Source organism: Triticum urartu, chromosome 4A, assembly GCF_056163025.1.
Source record: "Triticum urartu cultivar PI428250 chromosome 4A, HENAU_Tu73, whole genome shotgun sequence".
Classification (NCBI taxonomy): Eukaryota; Viridiplantae; Streptophyta; class Magnoliopsida; order Poales; family Poaceae; genus Triticum; species Triticum urartu.
The window spans coordinates 138,220,278-138,243,185 of NC_141876.1; the positions used below are offsets into that span (position 1 = coordinate 138,220,278).

General features: G+C 45.6%; 1 protein-coding gene and 1 pseudogene across 1 annotated transcript; both read left to right on the plus strand.

Moving 5' to 3' along the window:
• Positions 1–2,499: 2,499 nt before the first annotated feature.
• LOC125553667 (uncharacterized) lies at positions 2,500–3,168 on the plus strand. Its single transcript, XM_048717418.2, has one exon. The coding sequence runs from the start codon at positions 2,633–2,635 to the stop codon at positions 2,921–2,923; it is 291 nt and encodes a 96-aa protein (XP_048573375.1). The 5' UTR covers positions 2,500–2,632; the 3' UTR covers positions 2,924–3,168.
• A 1,481-nt stretch (positions 3,169–4,649) lies between these two features.
• LOC147975139 (uncharacterized) lies at positions 4,650–7,244 on the plus strand (annotated as a pseudogene).
• Positions 7,245–22,908: the final 15,664 nt, after the last annotated feature.

The following is a 22,908-nucleotide window of genomic DNA, read 5'->3' on the forward strand; positions in this document are numbered from 1 at the left end:
TGCAAGTAAACTAGAGTTTGGAGTACAACTTGCCCTCAGGATATTTTTTTGTCAAAATCTATTAATATATATAGACCTAATTTCGAAGATCATGACAAGAGGGAAAAAAACCCTCACCAAGACTTCAAGGCCTCCTTTGGTTTAGAGGAATCTTGTAGGAATTTCATAGGATAGAATTTCTATAGAAAAAAAATTCTTTAGAGCCCTTTGGCTTGTAGGAATAGAACTCTATTTCTATGAAGGAATTCTTCCTATCCTCTATATTTCATGAAAAATTAAACATTAGCCTAGACTTAATGAAAAAAAAAAATCCTATGATGTGAATCAAAAGGCATCTCCTTTCCTATTCCTACTCATAGGATTTAAAATACATATCATCTCATTCTATGATGTGAATCAAAAAACATCTCCTTTTATATTCCTACTCATAGAATTTAAGATATATATCATGAGTACGGCGTTTTGGGTCACGAGCGACATAGCGCTCGGTATCCCAATCGTTCGGTGGAGCATGGGGATCTGGGCCAAATTTATTTAGCCAGACAATACGGACTTGAATACATAGAGTTTCAACAGTGTTGTTGTATGCGGCTGGCCCAGGCTCATCACGTGAACAGATGTGCGAATATTTGCTTTGGTTTTGAAGTGGCCCAGGTGGATGGTTGGCAGTCAACTGTTGCGCACCTATTTCTTAGTATGGGCCCATGTAATACATGTAGAACAGTTAACAACGGCTCTAAATAAATTCTCAAGAAAAGAAAACTACGGCTCTAAAAAGAGATAATTAACTATTTTTGCGCATTAAGAGATAATTAAGTATGTTCCTGAAATTCACTAAGAAAGACACAGGCCCATAAAGAAAAAAAATTACTACACCGACAGGCAAATGTTTATTGATGATGGTTTACGGGGCGGTCTCTCTGGTAATCCTATCTCCTCCCCTGATTTTTCTTGATGTGTCCTTTGTGATTTTCAACCGGCCAACCCCATCATTTCACATCAGCCCATAATTCCAATCTATAAATATTTGCGTATAACTGTAGCATTATATTGCTTAAAAGAATGATGATTAAGTACGATGGTGGAAACACTGAACTTTTTTTTCTGGTGGCTCAAAACACTAGGAAGGCTTCTTTTCTCTTTGTTAATTTTTTTCATTATTTTTCATCATTCCTTGTTTTCCCATTTTCTTTACATATGTTTTCTTTTGAAATTCATTTTCTTTTCTTTTCTTTTTCTGTGCAGTGATTGAACATTGTTTTTTTTTTCTAAGTTTGCTTATACGGATCTTTGGTTGTCCTTCATTTCATGCATGGCCAGATAATTTGTTTGGGGCAATATGCCATGATGTGGTACTTAATCGTGAAAAAAAAGCTCCATATTAATTTTGAAATTTCATAATGTGCCCATTTTGATTTATTGGGGTCAATTTGTGGTGTTATCATTTGAATCATGGAGGACATTGAAGTGAAGTGTACTTTTTGATTGCCAAACTGACCGATAAGAATGTCTTCATCTGGAGAATATATAACAGCCCTAGTTGCTTTAGTAAAAAAAATCCTATCTATTACTAAAAATCATGGGCAGAACATTAGTAAATTGTGTCAGGAAGATCTATGCCCTTGATTACATTAATATTCATAACATTGAAGGTTTATGCAGTTGACATCATGCTAAGTACAGGATATTGCCTTTGGAGGCGGAGCTCGATTTTGAAAAAATTAAATTTCGTGAATTTTCATATTTTCTATGTTTTAAAAAATTCTGAAAAAAATACAGATATATATGGAGGCAGAACACACATGTGTGTAAATTTTCAGGTCAAAATACGTTGAAATGAGGGCTATGCAAAAAAAGACAAATCTGGGGATTTTTAACACATGATACTATTCATCCTCGCAAGCATGAATTTATCTTTTTTGTACAGGTCGTATTTCAATGTATTTCATCTTAAAATTTTACATATATACACATAACATCCTTGTTTACTTGCACAAATTTTTTCAGACTTTTTTGAAACCAAAAAGTTTGAAATTTGATTTTTTTTAAAGGCCTCTATGAAGGCCAAGAGCCAAACGTCCGTTCTCGCTAAGTACGCACTAATAAATTAGATAGACATAAATTAGTCAAGACTGAATAAACCCCTGTCCAACATCTTTTCTAGCCCATCAGTTGGACACCTCAACCCGTGCCATTTATGTCTCTTACCGACCTGCTATGGTGGGAATACGGTCCATATACTTCGATGAGACGCGCACAGGGCAGAAATCACGAGCCAATGTGATGGCCGTGATTCCGAGCTATATGGTGCTCGGGCACCAAAGAGGATTTCCGATATATCATCTCATTTTTTATGACTTTTTTATTCCTACAATGTTTCTTCCTTATCAACCAAAGAAGGCCCATTGCAGCGTTTGAAAACGTCAGTCACCGAAGAAAAAATCAGCCCACAGCGACGTCAACCTAGCTACATTTATGCGCGCTTATTTAAGGCCACCCTGCTAACTTCTTCCCCTGCCCTCCGTCCCAAGTCCCAACGCCACAGCTCCGAACCAACACCCCCATAAATCCAACCAACACATAACCACTCTCTCTCTCTCAAACGAAGAGAAGGAAGCAGCAAGGTACGCCCATGGCGCCATCACCTCGGCCGTACGCCTCTCTGCTGCTGCCATCTCTCGTCCTGCTCCTCCTCGTCGCCTCCTCCCGCGCAGCGAGAGTGGGAGCAACCGCAAGAAACCAGGCAGCCCAGGACGGCCGCGCAGAGGTGGACGCCGGCGGCGAGGCGGCGGCGGAGGCGGAGGATGAAGGTTGCGGCGGTGGCGCCGAAGGGGGAGATGGAGGCGACGATGAGTGCTTGATGAGGAGGACGCTGGTGGCGCACACCGACTACATCTACACCCAGGGAGGAAACCACAACTAGCTAGCTTAGCTGGGACTGAAATCATAGCATCATATTTGTATGATCAATATGGAGATTTTATCAGCAGTTGGGCACTTTTTTTTTTGCGAATCGGGTACTCGATTGTATATAAGCTGGTAGAGAAATCTTGCTGAGTTGTTTGTGATCCGCTGGTCAAGCCAGTGCGTTGGCTGGCTTGAGTAAGAACACAGGAAAGAATCTTGTAGGTCACCCTTGAACAATAATGATAATGCTACTGTTGTGTATGGGCGATGCATATTATTTGCTCAACTTTGGAAATCTAACTGCCATGTCCCTCTCGATCGCTGACCCATATCCATGTAAGCTCTCGCTCGTACTACATTTACGTACATGCGTAGGAGTAAAAGCAGTACCGATGCTTTTTGAACGCTTGCAGTTCAGACCACGGGATTTGATTATGGTACGTGCAGGCGGAGAAAGAAATCATGTTGATCTCACCCACGGTTAGCGCGCGGCCGGGTTAGGCACGGCGCGGAGTGGGTGTAGCGTGTCCCGTGGTGTACGTACGTGACCGTACCCTACGCAGATGGGCAGCACCAACCGAGTGCAGGTCTTCTTCCACTCATGGTCTCCAACTCCAACTTGGACGCACACCTGTACAGGACGGACGGGCACATGTGACCGGTGGGTGTCGTCGTCGACCAGACAGTCAAAAACTCAATCTTGACTTATCAAGACTTGATGGCAGCAAGCGAAGGCGAAGCAATGATGGATGGAGGAGCACACCTCGTGTCATGACTCGTCAGCTAGCTAGCTAGCTAGCTTGAGACCACACGTACGTACCAACCTTTCATGCTGCCAAGCTCCAAGAGGACAACTCGAAAACAACTCACAAACATGACTTCAAAAAAAATAGAGGGATGCACATCTAAAAAATAATGAAAATGGAGGGATCCAGAGCGCTAGCTAGCTGCAGTATGACAAGCTTGTGAGTTGTGACTCTTGTCCTATGTAGTACTACATGGTACAAGCAGCGAACGAGGTAGAGCCCAGCTGACGCGTGAGCCTCATCACCAAAATCCTTTTATTTCAAACTTCATCACTGGACTGCGTTAAACTATGGATGAAGCCGCACCGGCCAAAGTATGGCATCCATCTGCCAAACAATCTGTCGTATAAAGAACAAGAGAAAGATGCATGGTCCCTGCTTTGCCAAACTCGCGTACTTTTTGGGATGTTTTATAAGGTTTTAGAGCAACTCTAGCAGACCTCATAAAAAGTCCCGACCCGCTAAATAACCGCAAAAATGCGGGTCGGCACGAAAAATCCCGCCCGAACAGATCCCGCAAACGCAGCCGGCCCGCAAATTTTTTTGAGGGGCGCGGCAAAATCTCGGCCTCAACCCGCGAATACGCGGGTTTCTGTCTCGCCCCTACGGTGCCCCGTATCGCAGTCAAGCGGTTGGCGGGAGGGACATTTCAGCCCGCGCTCTTTCCCATCTCCTTCCGCCGGCGATTCCGGCCAAATCTACGGGCGGAATCGCGCCGCGGAGGCGTCCCCCACCCTCCATTGCACCGTCCCCGGATCCGGCGAGAAAAGACACCCCTCGTCGCTGTCGCCGTCGGGGATCGACCGCCCTCGAGCCCGCCCCTCGTCGCCGCCCAGGATCACCCGCCCCACGAGCCGTCGGTTAGTGTTTGTTTGTGCTTTGTGCTGAGTGGTATGCATAGTTGATTGATGCGGCGTGCGATTCTTGTTCATGTGGATGGAATTGAGCCCCTGCGAGAAGTTCTTACTCTCCGATTTGTCCGATTCGGACGACTCGGATGTAGAGACGATGCTTGCAACCTTTTGACAGCAGACATTAGTGATGGCACTTGCCGTGAAGGAGCACGAAGACGAGAACCGGAAGAGGCAGCGAGGATCGACCGTCGGGCGCCTTTGCATTCCTCAGAATCGCCATCTCGGGAATGAGATGTTGATGCAAGGCTACTTCGCGGAGAATCCAGCATATACACCGCACCTCTTTCGGAGAAGGTACCGAATGCGCGGTCCCTCTTTGTGAAATTTTTTCAAGCTTGCGAGGCAAATTGTCGGTATTTTACTCAAAGAAGAAATGCTGCGGGCTTAAAGGGATTTAGTGCATATCAAAAAATCTCCGCAGCTATGCGGGTGATTGCATATGGCGTTCCGGCTGACTATGCCGATGAGTACCTTCGCATTGGTGAAGATACCACAATTGAGTCAGTGCGTAGATTTGCCAAAGTGATCATCCGTGTCTTTGGTCCTGAATATCTTCGGACACCCAACGAGGATGACACAAAGAAATTGATGGCATCTAATGAGAGAAGAGGTTGGCCTGGCATGCTAGGTAGCATTGATTGTATGCATTGGAGTTGGAAAAATAGCCCGAAGGCATGGCAGTGAATGTATTGTGGCAAGTCTCGTGATGCAACAATTGTGCTAGAGGCCGTAGCATCCAAGGATTTATGGATTTGGCATTGCTTCTTTGGTATGCCGGGCACTCTCAATGATATCAATGTGTTGTGATGGTCTCATTTGTTTGCTAGGCTTGCTAGTGGTGATGCTCCTGCTTGCAACTACATTATCAATGGGCATGAATATACAAAAGGGTACTATCTTGCAGATGGTATATACCTTTCTTGGTGCACATTTGTCAAGAGCATCAAAGATACCAAAACTAGAAAACATTGTGAATTCGCAAGGGTCCAAGAGGCGGCCCGAAAAGACATTGAAAGAGCATTCGGGGTTTTACAATCTAGGTTTGCCATTGTTCGTGGTCCTGCTCGTTTTTGGGACAAGAGGACCTTGAAAAATATCATGACATGCTGTGTTATCCTTCACAATATGATTCTCGAAGATGAGAGAGGAATAAACTTGGAGTTCTTCTACGACAATGTGGGTAGCCGTGTCAAACCAGCTAGAGACCCTAACCGCATTAGAGCTTTTCTTCAGACCTACAAGGAGATTGAAAATGAAAGACCCACTTTCAGCTTTAGGAGGATCTCACTGAGCATCATTGGCAAAGGGCTGGACAGTAACAAACTTATTTTTCTATTCATTTTTATTTAATTCATGTGTTATTTGTACTCTGGACAAGTTTTGTATTGCATTATTTAGTTTGCTTCGTTGGTTTGAATAATTTTTTGTAATGTGAATGATTGTTGTATTGTGTTGGTTGTAACGCCCCGAGACCGATGTGCCAGGTGTCCTCCAGTTATTCGCTGTTGTTGCCTTGTCATTGCTTGTGTGTCATGCATTGCATATCATGTCATCATGTGCATTTCATTTGCATACATGTTCATCTCATGCATCCGAGCATTTTTCCCGTTGTCCGTTTTGCAATCCGGCGCTCCTATGTCACCCAGTGTCCCTTTCCACCTCTTTTCGTGTGCGGGTGCTAAACGTTCTTGGATTGGACCAAGACTTGTCATGCGGCCTTGGTTTACTACCGGTATACCGTCTGTCAAGTTTCGTACCATTTGGACTTCGTTTGGTACTCCAACGGTTAACCGAGGGACCGAAAAAACCTCGTGTGTGTTGCAGCCCAACACCCTTCCAAAGTGGCCCAAAACCCACCTAAACCTCCTCTATCATCTCGGTCGTTCGATCACGATCGCGTGGCCGCAAACCGCACCTCATTTGGACTCTCCTAGCTTCCTCTACCTATATATATGTGATCCCCTTCGAAATTTTCGCGCAGTCTAACCCTAGATCCAACTCCCTCCGCGCCGCCGAACATGTCTGCCCGCCGGCGGACGCGTCCACCCCGCCGCCACGTCGCCCGGACCAATCCCGAGGCGACACGTCATCAGCCGCCGCGCCTCAGCCAACCCTGTGCCGCCACCTGTCCGCACCTGGCCTCAGCGCGCCGCCGCAGCCCGCGAGACCCGGGGCGGGCCCTCCCGGCCCGCAACATCCGCCGCCCGCGCCCCACGTGAGACGCTGCGCCGCCCACCGTCTTCTCCGCCTCCGGTCGCCGGAGCCGATCCAGCCACCACCTCCACGCGCCTCGCCGGAGCTCGCCGCTCTGCATCGTCGCCGCCTCGTCTCGGCGCCCGAGATCGCCGGCCGACGCCGTCCGCCACGGCACGCCGCCCTGCCACCGCCTCCGTTCTCCGACGTCGACCCCTCCATTTCCCGCCACCGCATCGCCGGCAGAAGCGCCGCCCCGCCGCCGTCCTTTCTCGCCCTCGCCTCGCCGGAGAAGAACCGCCTCGTTCGAGTCCAAGTCCGGCCAGATCTGGGCCGGGTTGGATCAGATCCACCCATCCCTCCAACCAAACGGTGTCCCGCGTCCCCGGATCCCTTCGTCTCGCATCGTCCCGTCCCGGGTTGACTTTTCGCGAGGGTATAATTTCACTAAGTCCCCCAGATTCCAGTAATTTTATGCATTTTTCATCGCATCATAACTCTGCACTCGTAGCTCCGATTCGCACATGTAGCATATCAAAATGTTCGTCTCGATGATTACATCATTTCATCTCATTGCATCATTTTCATTTGAGCTCATCTTGATGGCCGAAATGCTGTTGGAAGAGGGCTATGTGAGGAATATTTCAGATTTGTTTCAGCAAATGGCCTTTTGTCATTTTTGCCATGATTAATGTGTGCATGCTATGATCCTGAGCTTTACATGTGTTTTGTTATATGCCATGTCATCTTTACAGGGGTGTATGCCATATATTTTTTGTGATCTTTGTGGTGACTAGCATAAGCTTGCAAAGTAGCGTAATCGTTGATGCTGATTTCAGGGACTTAGAATTTCACTAAGTCCTTGTCATGTATTTGTTTTTTATGCCATATGTTCATGTTGTTTCCTAGTGATCCGTGCCTCTTTTGAGGATGATCAGTTAGTATGTTTTGTTAATATTGTGGTGCTCTATCCATCCATGTCTTTGTTTGCAATTATGGAGCACCCTAGCTTGAGTCAATCGAGCTCTACTTTTGCTATAAAATGATCCTGGCAGATTGTTGACATGTTTAGCGATTTTGCCGAGGATGTTGCTATTGATCCGTGCATGCTATGTTATTGTTCTTGCCATGTCTAGCTTCTATGCCATGACTTCTTGATGGGTGTATGCTTAGTTTGTCCTGCCATGCTCTGTAGTGAGTGCATCGAGCTTGTAAACATGCCTACTCGTTAATCTGTTTTGCATGCTCCAGTTTTTCACTAAGTCTGAATCTATTTATGTTTTTGCTATGTTCACATGCTTGCAATTGTATTTTCTGATCCCTTTTGGCTCAAGGTCACTAAGGGACTTTTGTTATATGCTTAGAGAAGCTTCATGCCATGCCTTGCTTTGCCATGATATGTTCCTGTAGCATGTAATTTTCATGCTCTAAAGTTTGCTTCCTGATGATAAATTCCAGACTTGTGTTAATTTCACAAAGTCTGAAACCTGTTATCATTTGCACTTTTGCCATGCTTGTTTGAACCTGTTAATGAGTAAATTAGCCGTAGCTCAGTGTTCATCTTTTGTCAAGCATCATGAGTGGATCCCTGCCATGTATTTTATTGTCATGTTTGAGTGCTGTAGCATATTTATCTTGTTGCATTTAGATGGCTACTTGCTGATTATCGCAGATCGGTGCTATTTTTGTTTTTGCTTGCCATTTCCAAACCGTGCATCCGATTCCGGTGATCTTTATATCGATTTCGACCGAAATCAACTCACCTTTCCAGTGGCACTCTTGGATTTCCAAGTTGAGGCGAGGTTCAATCTTTCCTTTGCAAATCATGCATATGCATCACATACCGCATCCCGCATATCATACCATGTTCGTGTGTTGGTTGTTTACTATGTTGTGTGCTTCTTTCCGGTGTTGCTTCTTCGAGTTGGTTCCGCTAACGTCGCGTTTGTGAGGACCCGTTCGACTACGTCCATTTGTCTTCTTCATGAACTCGTTCTTCTTCCTTGTGGGATCTCAGGCAAGATGATCATACCCTCGAAATCACTTCTATCTTTGCTTGCTAGTTGCTCGCTCTTTTGCTATGCCTATGCTGTGATACCTACCACTTGCTTATCATGTCTCCCATATTGTTAAGCCAAGCCTCTAACCCACCTTGTCCTAGTAAACCGTTGTTTGGCTATGTTACCGCTTGGCTCAGCCCCTCTTATAGCGTTGTTAGTTGCAGGTGAAGATTGGAGTTTGTTCCTTGTTGGAACATGGATATTTTGTTGCGATATCACAATATCTCTTATTTAATTAATGCATCTATATACTTGGTAAAGGGTGGAAGGCTCGGCCTTATGCCTGGTGTTTTGTTCCACTCTTGCCGTCCTAGTTTCCGTCATATCGGTGTTATGTTCCCGGATTTTGCATTCCTTACACGGTTGGGTTATAATGGGAACCCCTTGACAGTTCGCCTTGAATAAAACTCCTCCAGCAAGGCCCAACATTGGTTTTACCATTCGCCACCTAGCCTTTTCTTTCCCTTGGGTTCTGCAGACTCAAGGGTCATCTTTATTTAAACCCCCAAGCCAATGCTCCTCTGAGTGTTGGTCCAACTTGTCAGCCGCCGGTGGCTACCAGGGGCAACTCTGGGCTGGCCTACCGGAAGTTTGGACAATTCGGTGTGCCCTGAGAACGAGATATGTGCAGCTCCTGTCGGGATTTGTCGGCACATCCGGGTGGCTTTGCTGGACTTGTTTTACCATTGTCGAGGATGTCTTGTAACCGGGATTCCGAGCCTGATCGGGTCTTCCTGGGAGAAGGAATATCCTTCGTTGACCATGAGAGCTTGTGATGGGCTAAGTTGGGACACCCCTGCAGGGATTAAAATTTTGAAAGCCGTGCCCGTGGTTATGGGCAGATGGGAATTTGTTAATGTCCGGTTGTAGAAAACCTGAAACTTATCTTAAATAAAATACATCAACCGCGTGTGTAACCGTGATGGTCTTTTCTCGGCGGAGTCCGGGAAGTGAACACGGTGTTGGAGTAATGCTTGACGTAGGTTGTTCTAGGATCACTTCTTGATCATAGTTTCTCGACCGTGCTTTGCCTTCTCTTCTCGCTCTCATTTGCGTATATTTAGCCACCATATATGCTAGTCGCTTGCTGCAGCTCCACCTCATACCTTTTACCCTTCCTATAAGCTTAAATAGTCTTGATCACGAGGGTGTGAGATTGCTGAGTCCCGTGACTCACAGATACTTCCAAAACCAGTTTGCAGGTGCCGATGTTACCGAGCAGGTGACGCAATCAAGCTCAAGGAGGAGCTCGATGAATATCTCGTTCGTTATGTTGTTCCTTTTCCAGTTGATCAGTAGTGGAGCCCAGTTGGGGTCGATCGGGGATCTGTGTAGCATTTGGGGTAGTCTTCTTTTATTTTGGTTCCGTAGTCGGACCTTGATTGTATCTGGATGATGTAATGCTTTATTCATGTAATTATGTGAAGTGGCGATTGTAAGCCAACTATGTATCTCTTTCCCTTATGTATTACATGGGTTGTGTGAAGATCACCTCACTTGCGACATTGCTTTCAATGCGGTTATGCCTCTAAGTCGTGCTTCGACACGTAGGAGATATAGCCGCATCGAGGGCGTTACAAGTTGGTATCAGAGTCTTCCCCGACCTTAGGAGCCCCCTGCTTGATCGAATCGCTGGCGTTGTTGAGTCTAGAAAAATGTTTTGAGTCATTTAGGAATTATATATATCAGAGAGTTAGGAATTCTTTTTACTCCTCAGTCCCTTCGTCGCTCTGGTGAGGCATCCTGACGTAGAGTTTTGACTCTTCTCTTCTCAAATTTCACTAATTTTTTTTAGGATCACGCGGGTATCTTGGAATCATTCCGATAGTTTTGTGACGAGAACATTGTTCTTGGTGCCTCGTGACATTTAGGGGTTGTGGCAGTGTCCTGGGAGTTGAGCTCCGAGGTATTGTCGTCACAATTTTATCATTGCAGTTCTGGAATACCTGAGTTCGCCGACATCGAAAATCTCTTTTATGCAGTTGTTGGTGAGATAACCTCGACGCCACCCAATACTGGGGCGGGAGTTCGGGAGTATTGCCATAACTCGTATAACAGATGCTTTTCGAAGGTTGAGGTAAACGATTTCCGAAGGTTTCTTGGTTATGTGTTGAAGGATGGATACAACTGGATGTAGGTTTTGCTAGTTTGGGTGAGATATTATGCTTCCCCTGTGTCCCCAACACCTGATTGCACAACTGGAAAATTTTGGGAGTTTATAAGTGGGAATTCAAGTAGCTCTTAGGATATCTTTCCGACAGAGGTATGATATGAAATTGGGGTTCGACGTCTAGTGGTCCACCTATCCATGGTTGGTTTTACAGTGGTCTCGTTGTGTCTTAAAGAGTCCTTGGCTATGCTGACTCGGGGATGCTTCGCATGTCATGTGCACTGCCTTGTACATGATGGTGCTGTACGATCGAGCCCGTGTAGGCCCCACCACGAAAACTTTGAACAAAATCTGTATCATATGTTTGTTCCGGCTTATTCCGTAAGCTAATCCTTTGTTTTGTTTTGAGTTGTGGTATTCGAGTTGCTTCAAAGTCAAGTGTTGATTCCATACCTTTCCTAAGCGGTGTTCTCATATTTCTATGTGAATACCAATCCTTCATGATCATCGAGATTGCCATGTCAATCCTTTTCAACCGGTGTGCTTCTCTTCAAGTGGGTCAAATCTTGTCAATTTTCGCAAGATCAATTATCAGTCCTTCTCAACGTTGTTCGTTTCATCTGTCCTCAAGTTGCCTTTGTTTTTCCCACCCACCCACCCTTTTTCTTCAAGGATTCAGATTTCTTAATCACTATCCATTTTATTGATGAAAGTCTCTCCATTCTTTTCCTTCATGTTTTTACCCGGTGTTTCTCATGAAGATGCTCTACTCGTTCTTCATTCTCCATTCTTTTCTTCTCCGGTGGTTTCAATTCAAGTTTTCTGTGTTGATCATATTCTTTTCCTTGCTTCAAATGCCTTCTCATACCGGTGCACCTCATAATATTTCACTTCTCGCTATTCATTTGTTCCGGAGTGCTGAAGAAATCTCAGAAGGCTCGTTTTGTCATTCAAGATCCGTTCAACTTATTTCGAGGTTGTTATCTCATTCAAGCCGTTAAATTCAACCGGCGCATTCTCTCTTTTAAATCGTTCTACGGTGTTTCTTTTGAGTGGGACCTAACCCACAGGTCTTTTTCCAGGATCTTACCTGACTCGTCTAATTCTTTTCCGGAGTTACTCCCAAATTATTTTCCAAGTTTGACGTAAGAATGATTCATCATCAGTCATATGTATTTCTCCAAGATCTTTCAAATTCTTTTCATTGTTGGTTCAATTTTTCCATTCTTCTTTATTCCGGAGTGACTCAACAATTCATGATGGTGTTTCTCGTCGTAATTCTCAGATTTTGAAGACCGAAGAAGAGTTTATTTTAAATCTTGCCCCATTCTCTGCCATCCTCTCATAATTGTTTTGATTGTGAGAATTCTTTTCACCTATCCGGAGCAATTCAAGAGTCTTCTCAGTTTGATTATCCGGAGTCCATCAATTCAGGTTTATTCATTCTCAGCTTTAAGTTATCATTCTCTGATCTTACCGGTGCATCGTTCAAGTGATCTCTAATTGGTCTGTGATCTATTCGTTTCACTTGTATCTAAATTCTCTCAAACATCTTCGTTCTTTTGCTAATTCTCCCCGGTGCTTCGATATCTTTCCTTTGATAGTTCCCAATTCTTACGGTGGTTTGCTCAAGATTCTCTTCCATGGTGATCATATCAATTCATTCGTTATTTCAATCCTACCGGTGTTTCGTTGAAGACCTTCTCAAGTTTGATTTATATCTCTCTTAATCCTTTCTACCGGAATAGGTTGTATGCTATTCGTTGCTTGTCATCAATTTAAATTGGTGAAGGATACACATAATATAATTCTTATTCGTGTTTCATCCAAGTGATCAATTCCTTATTCCGGAGGTTCATCAAATTCTTGATTTCTTTTGTTCATCTTTTTTCCAGAGTTCCAGTTTTTCCGCATTATCTAGTCGCGAAGCTCCATCTAAATCATTGCAAGTCTTCACCTTGGGTTTTCAACTTCTCTTTCCTTTCGTTTGATCATCCTTTTGTTACTGGAGTTCTTCATGGAGGCTCTACATGATGGTTCATCAAGGATTTAAATCCTTCTCGAAGTGTTCATCAAGATTCTTTTCAGAGGAGCTCAAGCATTCTTCATCTTGCGTTCCAGAGTGCAATTCTTTCTTCCGTATCATTTGAGGTGGTATTATGTCATTCTTGATAATTTGAGTTCATGTTTCATGATTCACATGTTGTTAAGAATGAGATATTTTAAATCCATCAATCTCGTCATTGGAGTTATCTTGGGTATATTTCACCCAAAGCCCTCCCTAAGGTTTGTTGCAATTATGGTGCTTATAAATGATCCAAGTTCTTATTTTATCCTCCCGGTGAAATAGTTTCTCGTTTTCTTGCTCATATCAATCCAATCTATTGTTTTCCGTTATTGGCAGAATTTCAGCTCATAATTTTGAGATGTCTTCCATAAGCCCACATCAAGATTATCCTTTTCGTTGTGGATTTTTCCAACAACTTCGTTCGACCCTTCTCCTAAGGATGCCTTTTCAAGCTCAATTGTGACAGAAGTTGGCATTTTCTCCTCCATTCTTTTATTTCAATTATCTATCTTCTATTTCTTCCATTCGGAGGCATTGTGATATTGCTCTCTTAAACCCTTCTTCTTGTGTTGTCAAGATCGTGTTCTTTTCTTGCTTATCCATTTAAACCGGAGTGTTGTGCCCTGTTGCTCAAGTTCTTTTCGCTTTATCAAGTCTTCCATCACTTTTCAACCGGATTACTGCTCGAATTTGTTCTTCCTTGTTCCTCTTTTCTAACGGAGTGTTTTTCAACTTCGTTATCTCCGTTGTATTCTTTTCTCGAAATGGCTTAACCTTTGCAAGGTTCTTTGGTTTCACTCCTTTGTCAAAGGAGCAACTTAGTTTTACCTCTCCTCTTTCTCTTCCGTTTTCCCTCAGGTGCCATTCTAGATCTCGGGACGAGATCCTCTCGTAGTGGTGGAGTGTTGTAACGCCCCGAGACCGATGTGCCAGGTGTCCTCCAGTTATTCGCTGTTGTTGCCTTGTCATTGCTTGCGTGTCATGCATTGCATATCATGTCAACATCTGCATTTCATTTGCATACATGTTCGTCTCATGCATCCGAGCATTTTCCCTGTTGTCCGTTTTGCAAGCCGGCGCTCCTATGTCACCCTGTGTCCCTTTCCACCTCTTTTCGTGTGCGGGTGTTAAACGTTCTCGGATTGGACCGAGACTTGTCATGCGGCCTTGGTTTACTACCGGTAGACCGCCTGTCAAGTTTCGTACCATTTGGACTTCGTTTGGTACTCCAACGGTTAACCGAGGGACCAAAAAAGCCTCGTGTGTGTTGCAGCCCAACACCCTTACAAAGTGGCCCAAAACCCACCTAAACCTCCTCCATCATCTCGGTCGTTCGATCACGATCGCGTGGCCACAAACCGCACCTCATTTGGACTCTCCTATCTCCCTCTACCTACATATATGTGATCCCCTCCGAAATTTTGGCGCAGTCTAACCCTAGATCCAACTCCCTCCGCGCCGCCGGACATGTCCGTCCGCCGGCGGACGCGTCCACCCTGCCGCCACGTCGCCCGGACCAATCCCGGGGCGACACGTCATCAGCCGCCACGCCTCAGCCAACCCTGTGCCGCCACCTGTCCGCGCCTGGCCTCAGCGCGCCGCCGCAGCCTGCGAGACCCGGGGCGGGCCCTCCCCGGCCCGCAACGTCCGCCGCCCGCCGTCTTCTCCGCCTCCGGCCGCCGGAGCCGCTCCGGCCACCGCCTCCACGCGCCTCGCCGGAGCTCGCCGCTCCGCATCGTCGCCGCCTCGTCTCGGGGCCAGAGATCGCCGGCCGACGCCGTCCGCCGCGGCACGCCGCCCGGCCATCACCTCCGTTCTCCGGCGTCGACCCCTCCATCTCCCGCCACCGCATCGCCGGCGCAAGCGCCGCCCCGCCGCCGTCCTTTCTCGCCCTCGCCTCGCCGGAGAAGAACCGCCTCGCTGGAGTCCAAGTCCGGCCAGATCTGGGCCGGGTTGGATCAGATCCACCCATCCCTCCAACCAAACGGTGTCCCGCGTCCCCGGATCCCTCCGTCCCGCACCGTCCCATCCCGGGTTGACTTTTCGCGAGGGTATAATTTCACTAAGTCCCCCAGATTCCAGTAATTTTATGCATTTTTCATCGCATCATAACTCTGCCTTCGTAGCTCCGATTCGCGCGTGTCGCATATCAAAATGTTCGTCTCGACGATTATATCATTTCTTCTCATTGCATCATTTTCATTTGGGCTCATCTTGATGCCCGAAATGCTGTTGGAAGAGGGCTATGTGAGGAATATTTCAGATTTGTTTCAGCAAATGGCCTTTTGTCATTTTTGCCATGATTAATGTGTGCATGCTATGATCCTGAGCTCTACATGTGTTTTGTTATATGCCATGTCATCTTTACAGGGGTGTATGCCATGTATTTTTGTGATCTTTGTGGTGACTAGCACAAGCTTGCAAAGTAGCGTAATCATTGATGCTGATTTCAGGGACTTAGAATTTCACCAAGTCCTTGTCCTGTATTTGTTTTTTATGCCATATGTTCATGTTGTTTCCTAGTGATCCGAGCCTCTTTTGAGGATGATTAGTAAGTATGTTTTGTTAATATTTTGGTGCTCTATCCATCCATGTCTTTGTTTGCAATTATGGAGCACCCTAGCTTGAGTCAATCGAGCTCTACTTTTGCTATAAAATGATCCTGGCAGATTGTTGACATGTTTAGCGATTTTGCCGAGGATGTTGCTATTGATCCGTGCATGCTATGTTATTGTTCTTGCCATGTCTAGCTTCTATGCCATGACTTCTTGATGGGTGTATGCTTAGTTTGTCCTGCCATGCTCTGTAGTGAGTGCATCGAGCTTGTAAACATGCCTACTCGTTAATCTGTTTTGCATGCTCCAGTTTTTCACTAAGTCTGAATCTGTTTATGTTTTTGCTATGTTCACATGCTTGCAATTGTATTTTTTGATCCCTTTTGGCTCAAGGTCACTAAGGGACTTTTGTTTTATTCTTAGAGAAGCTTCATGCCGTGCCTTTCTTTGCCATGATATGTTCCTGTAGCATGTAATTTTCATGCTCTAAAGTTTGCTTCCTGATGATAAATTCCAGACTTGTGTTAATTTCACAAAGTCTGAAACCTGTTATCATTTGCATTTTTGCCATGCTTGTTTGAACCTGTTAATGAGAAAATTAGCCGTAGCTCAGTGTTCATCTTTTGTCAAGAATCATGAGTGGATCCCTGCCATGTATTCTGTTGTCATGTTTGAGTGCTGTAGCATATTTATCTTGTTGCATTTAGATGGCTACTTGTTGATTATCGCAGATCGGTGCTATTTTTGTTTTTGCTTGCCATTTCCAAACCGTGCATCCGATTCCGGTGATCTTTATATCGATTTCAACTGAAATCAACTCACCTTTCCAGTGGCACTCTTGGATTTCCAAGTTGAGGCCAGGTTCAATCTTTCCTTTGCAAATCATGCATATGCATCACATACCGCATCCCGCATATCATACCATGTTCGTGTGTTGGTTGTTTACTATGTTGTGTGCTTCTTTCCGGTGTTGCTTCTTCGGGTTGGTTCCGCTAACGCCACATTTGTGAGGACCCGTTCGACTATGTCCGTTTGTCTTCTTCATGGACTCGTTCTTCTTCCTTGCGGGATCTCAGGCAAGATGATCATACCCTCGAAATCACTTCTATCTTTGCTTGCTAGTTTCTCGCTCTTTTGCTATGCCTATGCTACGATACCTACCACTTGCTTATCATGCCTCCCATATTGTTAAGCCAAGCCTCTAACCCACCTTGTCCTAGCAAACCGTTGTTTGGCTATGTTACCGCTTTGCTCAGCCCTTCTTATAGCGTTGTTAGTTCCAGGTGAAGATTGGAGTTTGTTCCTTGTTGGAACATGGATATTTTGTTGGGATATCACAATATCTCTTATTTAATTAATGCATCTATATACTTGGTAAAGGGTGGAAGGCTCTGCCTTATGCCTGGTGTTTTGTTCTACTCTTGCCGCCCTAGTTTCCGTCATATCGGTGTTATGTTCCCGGATTTTGCGTTCCTTACACGGTTGGATTATAATGGGAACCCCTTGACAGTTCGCCTTGAATAAAACTCCTCCAGCAAGGCCCAACATTGGTTTTACCATTCGCCACCTAGCCTTTTCTTTCCCTTGGGTTCTGCAGACTCAAGGGTCATCTTTATTTAAACCCCCAAGCCAATGCTCCTCTGAGTGTTGGTCCAACTTGTCAGCCGCCGGTGGCTACCAGGGGCAACTCTGGGCTGGCCTACCGGAAGTTTGGACAATTCGGTGTGCCCTGAGAACGAGATATGTGCAGCTCCTGTCGGGATTTGTCGGCACATCCGGGTGGCTTTGCTGGACTTGTTTTACCATTGTCGAGGATGTCTTGTAACCGGGATTCCGAGCCTGATCGGGTCTTCCTGGGAGAAGGAATATCCTTCGTTGACCGTGAGAGCTTGTGATGGGCTAAGTTGGGACACCCCTGCAGGGATTAAACTTTTGAAAGCCGTGCCCGTGGTTATGGGCAGATGGGAATTTGTTAATGTCCGGTTGTAGAAAACCTGAAACTTATCTTAAATAAAATACATCAACCGCGTGTGTAACCGTGATGGTCTCTTCTCGGCGGAGTCCGGGAAGTGAACACGGTGTTGGAGTAATGCTTGACGTAGGTTGTTCTAGGATCACTTCTTGATCATAGTTTCTCGACCGCGCTTTGCCTTCTCTCCTCGCTCTCATTTGCGTATGTTTAGCCACCATATATGCTAGTCGCTTGCTGCAGCTCCACCTCATACCTTTTACCCTTCCTATAAGCTTAAATAGTCTTGATCACGAGGGTGTGAGATTGCTGAGTCCCGTGACTCACAGATACTTCCAAAACCAGTTTGCAGGTGCCGATGTTACCGAGCAGGTGACGCAATCAAGCTCAAGGAGGAGCTCAATGAAGATCTCGTTCGTTACGTTGTTCCTTTTCCAGTTGATCAGTAGTGGAGCCCAGTTGGGGTCGATCGGGGATCTGTGTAGCATTTGGGGTAGTCTTCTTTTATTTTGGTTCCGTAGTCGGACCTTGATTGTATCTGGATGATGTAATGCTTTATTCATGTAATTGTGTGAAGTGGCGATTGTAAGCCAACTATGTTTCTCTTTCCCTTATGTATTACATGGGTTGTGTGAAGATTACCTCACTTGCGACATTGCTTTCAATGCGGTTGTGCCTCTAAGTCGTGCTTCGACACGTAGGAGATATAGCCGCATCGAGGGCGTTACATTGGTATTGTAATTTGTGGTGTGATATTGATATTTGCGGACCGGCGGCAACGGTGCAAGAGCAGACCCCCCAAAGCCGACCCGTAAAAAGTATATTCTATGAATATCATTTTATACGGGTCCGTCATGCGGTGTCTCCCTCTGCGGTCGTCCGCGCCGGCCTGCAATACCGTTTTCCGCGAACTGCAAACACGTTTTGCAGGTCGGCGGGATGCGGGGTCTGCTAGAGATGCTCTTACCCTTTAAAGTGGTCAAACCCATAAAAAAGTGTTTACAGTAGCAGATCCCGTAAAACTCGTTCGGCCCTTAAACTTTTTAAAAGGCACTGAAAATCCATCCGCGAGAACCTCATATGTACAGTTTCGAAGGCAGTATGCAGTTCAACCCATAAACCGATCAAACCTTGTCGGAGCAGATGTGCCACCACGAAGCTAGCTGGAATCTACTCGAAACTCACGGAATCCCTCGCGGCACACCGGAATTTGCCGCCGCCGGTCGTCATTGTGGCCGGCTCGACCTCCACTGCGATGCGAGGCCGTCGACGGGTAGGGCGGAGCAGGCCACCAGTGGCTCGAATCAAGGAGGGGCGGCGCTGGAGAAGAGGGGGAGGGGGTGCCAGGGAGCTCGCGCGGCCACGCCAGGGAGAGCGCGCAGGGCGGTAGATGGTGCCAGGCTACATCAGGGACGGGCAGGCGCACGGTCGGGGCGGGGGGCGCCGTGGCGGCCGAAGACGGGAGGAAAAAGGAAAAAGGCTATGGTGGGATACAGTTTTATTTACGGAGTCTGCTTTGCCCCAGGCAATTTCACACTGTAAAAATGGTTTACAATCACCTTATACGCGTTTTTAAAAGTCAACTTTTAAGGGGTCTGCTAGAGGTGCTCTTAGGCATGCTACTAGCAAAAGAGTCTGTGCGTTGCAATGGGAGAAAAAAATACCACACGCCCCGAACACAATAACCATGACTCAATACCCCGATAGGCCCACGTGCTTTATTTCAGCATGACATTTTATCAGTCTTGTCGTTTATCCTTCTTCCCACTCTCGCCGACGGACATGCATGGTTATAGATGGTTTCTTTCGTCTCCAATTTGTTTTTGTTGAGGTGTTCATTTTCAATTTGGATTGACACCGGTACAAAAGAAAGACAGGTCGTGCACTACTGATTAATGTTGCACCCTAAACAACATTTTAAAAATTATTAACATGTGAAACAACATCATATTCAGATTCTACATATTTTTCTAATAAATTTTCATATATAACATGTTAAAATTGGAGTTAGGGTTTAAAAGCTATGAATATTTTTTTAACATTTGAATCTGTCTCTAAACATCATTTAAAAATGGTTAACGGGTAAAAATAACATCATATTCATATTCTACACATTTTATCTAATCAATTTTCATATATAATATGTTAAAGTTGGAGTTACGATTTAAAAGATATGAATATTTTTAAAAAACATTTGAATATATAAAAAATATTATTTTCTAGACGAACAACGGGTTAATTAACCAAAATCTCAGGGGGTTTTCGACAAAAAAGCTACACATTTTCATTCTCGCTTAAAATAGTACCCGGAGTTGATTAACCGAAACCTTAGGAGCTTTTCCGCAAAACACGAAATATTTTTCTGCTCCCACTTAAATCAGGACCATGGGTGCATATCACAAAAGTGCAAGGACTTCTCTATAAAATATGCAACGACGGCCAGAAACAGTCCGTGCTTGACCCCGTCCAAGAATATGTGATATGGCATTGATTGTTTTTCTTTTCATCATTGTTCAATGACACATGCTTGACCCCCTCCAAGAATCAAATGGTTGATCCAAATCACCAAATAACAACTCAGTAATACTTCCTCGGTATCAAAATATAAAATATTTTTTAACACTATGAATTTGGCAAAGGGAGTCCTGGATTACAAAAGTGATGTTATTTTTTGAGACAAACAAAACTGATGTTGTGGCATAGGGATAAGAGCGGAACATACTTGGCCAAACGGCCCGACCCGGCCCGTGACGACACGCCTAATAGCCGGGCCGTGCCGGCCCATGGGTGAGAGGTCGCAGCCCAGGCATGGCCTAGCTACTAATCAGGCCAGCCCAGCGGCATGCCATGCCCACTAGTTCATCTGCTATTTGACGCACTGGGCGTTTTTAGCCCATTTTTACCTGTTGGACTATATAGAGATGTATAGAAAAATAAAAAAATTGTAATCGGGCTGTGCCGTGCTAGCCCGCGTGCTCAGGCTAGCAGCCTAGAGCGTGCCGCATGCCGGGCCCGGCACGTTTAGCCCGTGCGGTGCCTGGCCCATGACGAATCGTGCCGGCGTGCTCACGGGCCGGCCTGGTTAGCCCGGTCTATTTGGCCGGCTATAGAGCAGAAGGCGAACAATTCTGCTTCAGTGGGAATTGATCATAGCATACCCATGGGACCGTACAGTGGACAGAACCCAAGCCCACTTATATATACATATATATGGATTCAAGCCAGATGCGGCAAGAAGGTGATGACCAAGCTCGATCGCCATTGCTATCTTGCATGCTGCTTCGCCATCTTCCTCCAGGTCACCCAAAGATACGTCCTCGTCGTTGCCTGCTATTGGAACGTGCGTGCTTTCTGCATGGACCACCCGTGTGGCCGTGTCCTCTTCCAACCATTCATCCCCATCATCATCACCACTGTCATCGCTATGAGCCTTCTGAATCACAACTCTTGGTAGAGGTCACTCAATGGCCGTTCCCGTTCATCTTCTCATTTGCTACAAATGGCACACACTGCTCATTTGCTACAAGATTATCTGTGGGGAAGTCGGGTGTGCTTGTGCTAGATTGTGACAACTCAGTGGCATCTTTTAAATACGGGCAAAAGTTGTACAGGCACGCAACCACTCATGTGTAATCTGAAGAAGCAGCTCCACCATCACTGACTGTATCTTTTGATAGTGCTTCCAGATGAATTGGTTCAAGTATACCATAATCTGGTGCCAAAAGATGTGGGCCTGCGGAAGAATCCTCATCTTGTAATACGCTGACCACCTCTACATGTTCATTGCTCTCTAGCTTTGTTTTTAGAGAAAAGGCCTACGCCCAACTTTATAAATAAAGCCACAAGGTAGAGTCAAAGAACAACACCGCGAACGAACCGAAGCATCATCAAGTACACCCACACGCGGGTAGACACGAACGAAAGAACCCGAAAGTACGAGGGATACATGGCACCCTGCCAATGCACGGCACGCAGGCCGGAGAAAAGTAAAACGACATAGCCATCAACTAGTCGACGGAGGTCCAAAACGCCTAGACACCATAATCCTGTCCAGATAGAGACGACGCCGAGGCCCGAACTTTAGATATGAGAAGACTAAGAGTGTCCCAGTCCTCCGGCTTAGTCAATGATCTTCACTGCTGCAAGAAGATAGAAGATTTAAATAAACAGTCATCAGGTTTAGCAGGGAAAATATGTTCAATCGTAAACTTGTTCCTAGTAGTCCATAATGACCAACAGATGGCACCCAGACCAACCCAGAAAACCCTCTTTGTAATGCCAACCAAGGAATTGGCAAGACATCTCAGATCAGTAAAGGAGGAGGGGTCCCAGGTGACCTGGAGCCAGGATCTAACGCAGCTCCAAACAAGCTTAGCAAGCACACAATGAAAGAATATATGGTTCGTGTTTTCCAAAGCACCGCAGAGAGAGAGAGAGAGAGCAGAACTCCGAGCCCGGGCCCTTTCTCTTCCGGATTTGATCGGCAGTAGGGAGGCGCCCTCTGAATGCTTGCCAGAGGAATTTTTTTATCTTTGGTGGCACTCGGCCCCGCCAGATATTAGAGAATCTATTTGTAGGGGAGCCACCAATAAGCTTTGAGTACAGAGACTTGACCGAGAAGCGACCAGAGGTAGTGAGAGGCCAAACCACCTAATCCGGAATCTCTGAGAGCGTGGGGAATAAGGCAGAGAGTCTTTGCCAGTCTTCTAACTCTTCAGGCGAAAGGGAACGATGGAAGGCGAGGTCCCAATTATTAGCCGACAACTCCGTGATGGAGATATTCGGGTTAGAGCAGTAAGAAAAAAGGGTAGGGAAGCTCACAGAGAGAGGTGAGTCTCCACACCACCAATCAAGCCAAAAACGAACTGAGGAACCATCTCCTACAATGAATTTAACATGCTCAAGGAAAAGCGGGCGGACCCAAATAAGATCCTTCCAGAATTGTGATCCATGCCGTGCCATCACAAACATCGGGCTAGAGTGAGGAAAGTACTTGGCTTTAAGGATAGAATACCATAACGTACCGGCCCCACTAGACATGATCTTCCACCACCATTTAATCAAAAGGCATTTGTTCATGACGAAAGTGTTAATGTGAAGGAAATATGCCCTAGAGGAAATAATAAAGTTGTCATTTATATTTCCTTATATCGTGATAAATGTTCATTATTTAGGCTAGAATTATATTAACCGGAAACTTAGTACATGTGTGAATACATAGACAAACAAAGTGTCCCTAGTATGCTTCTACTTGACTAGCTCGTTAATCAAAGATGGTTAAGTTTCCTAGCCATAGACATGTGTTGTCATTTGATGAACGGGATCA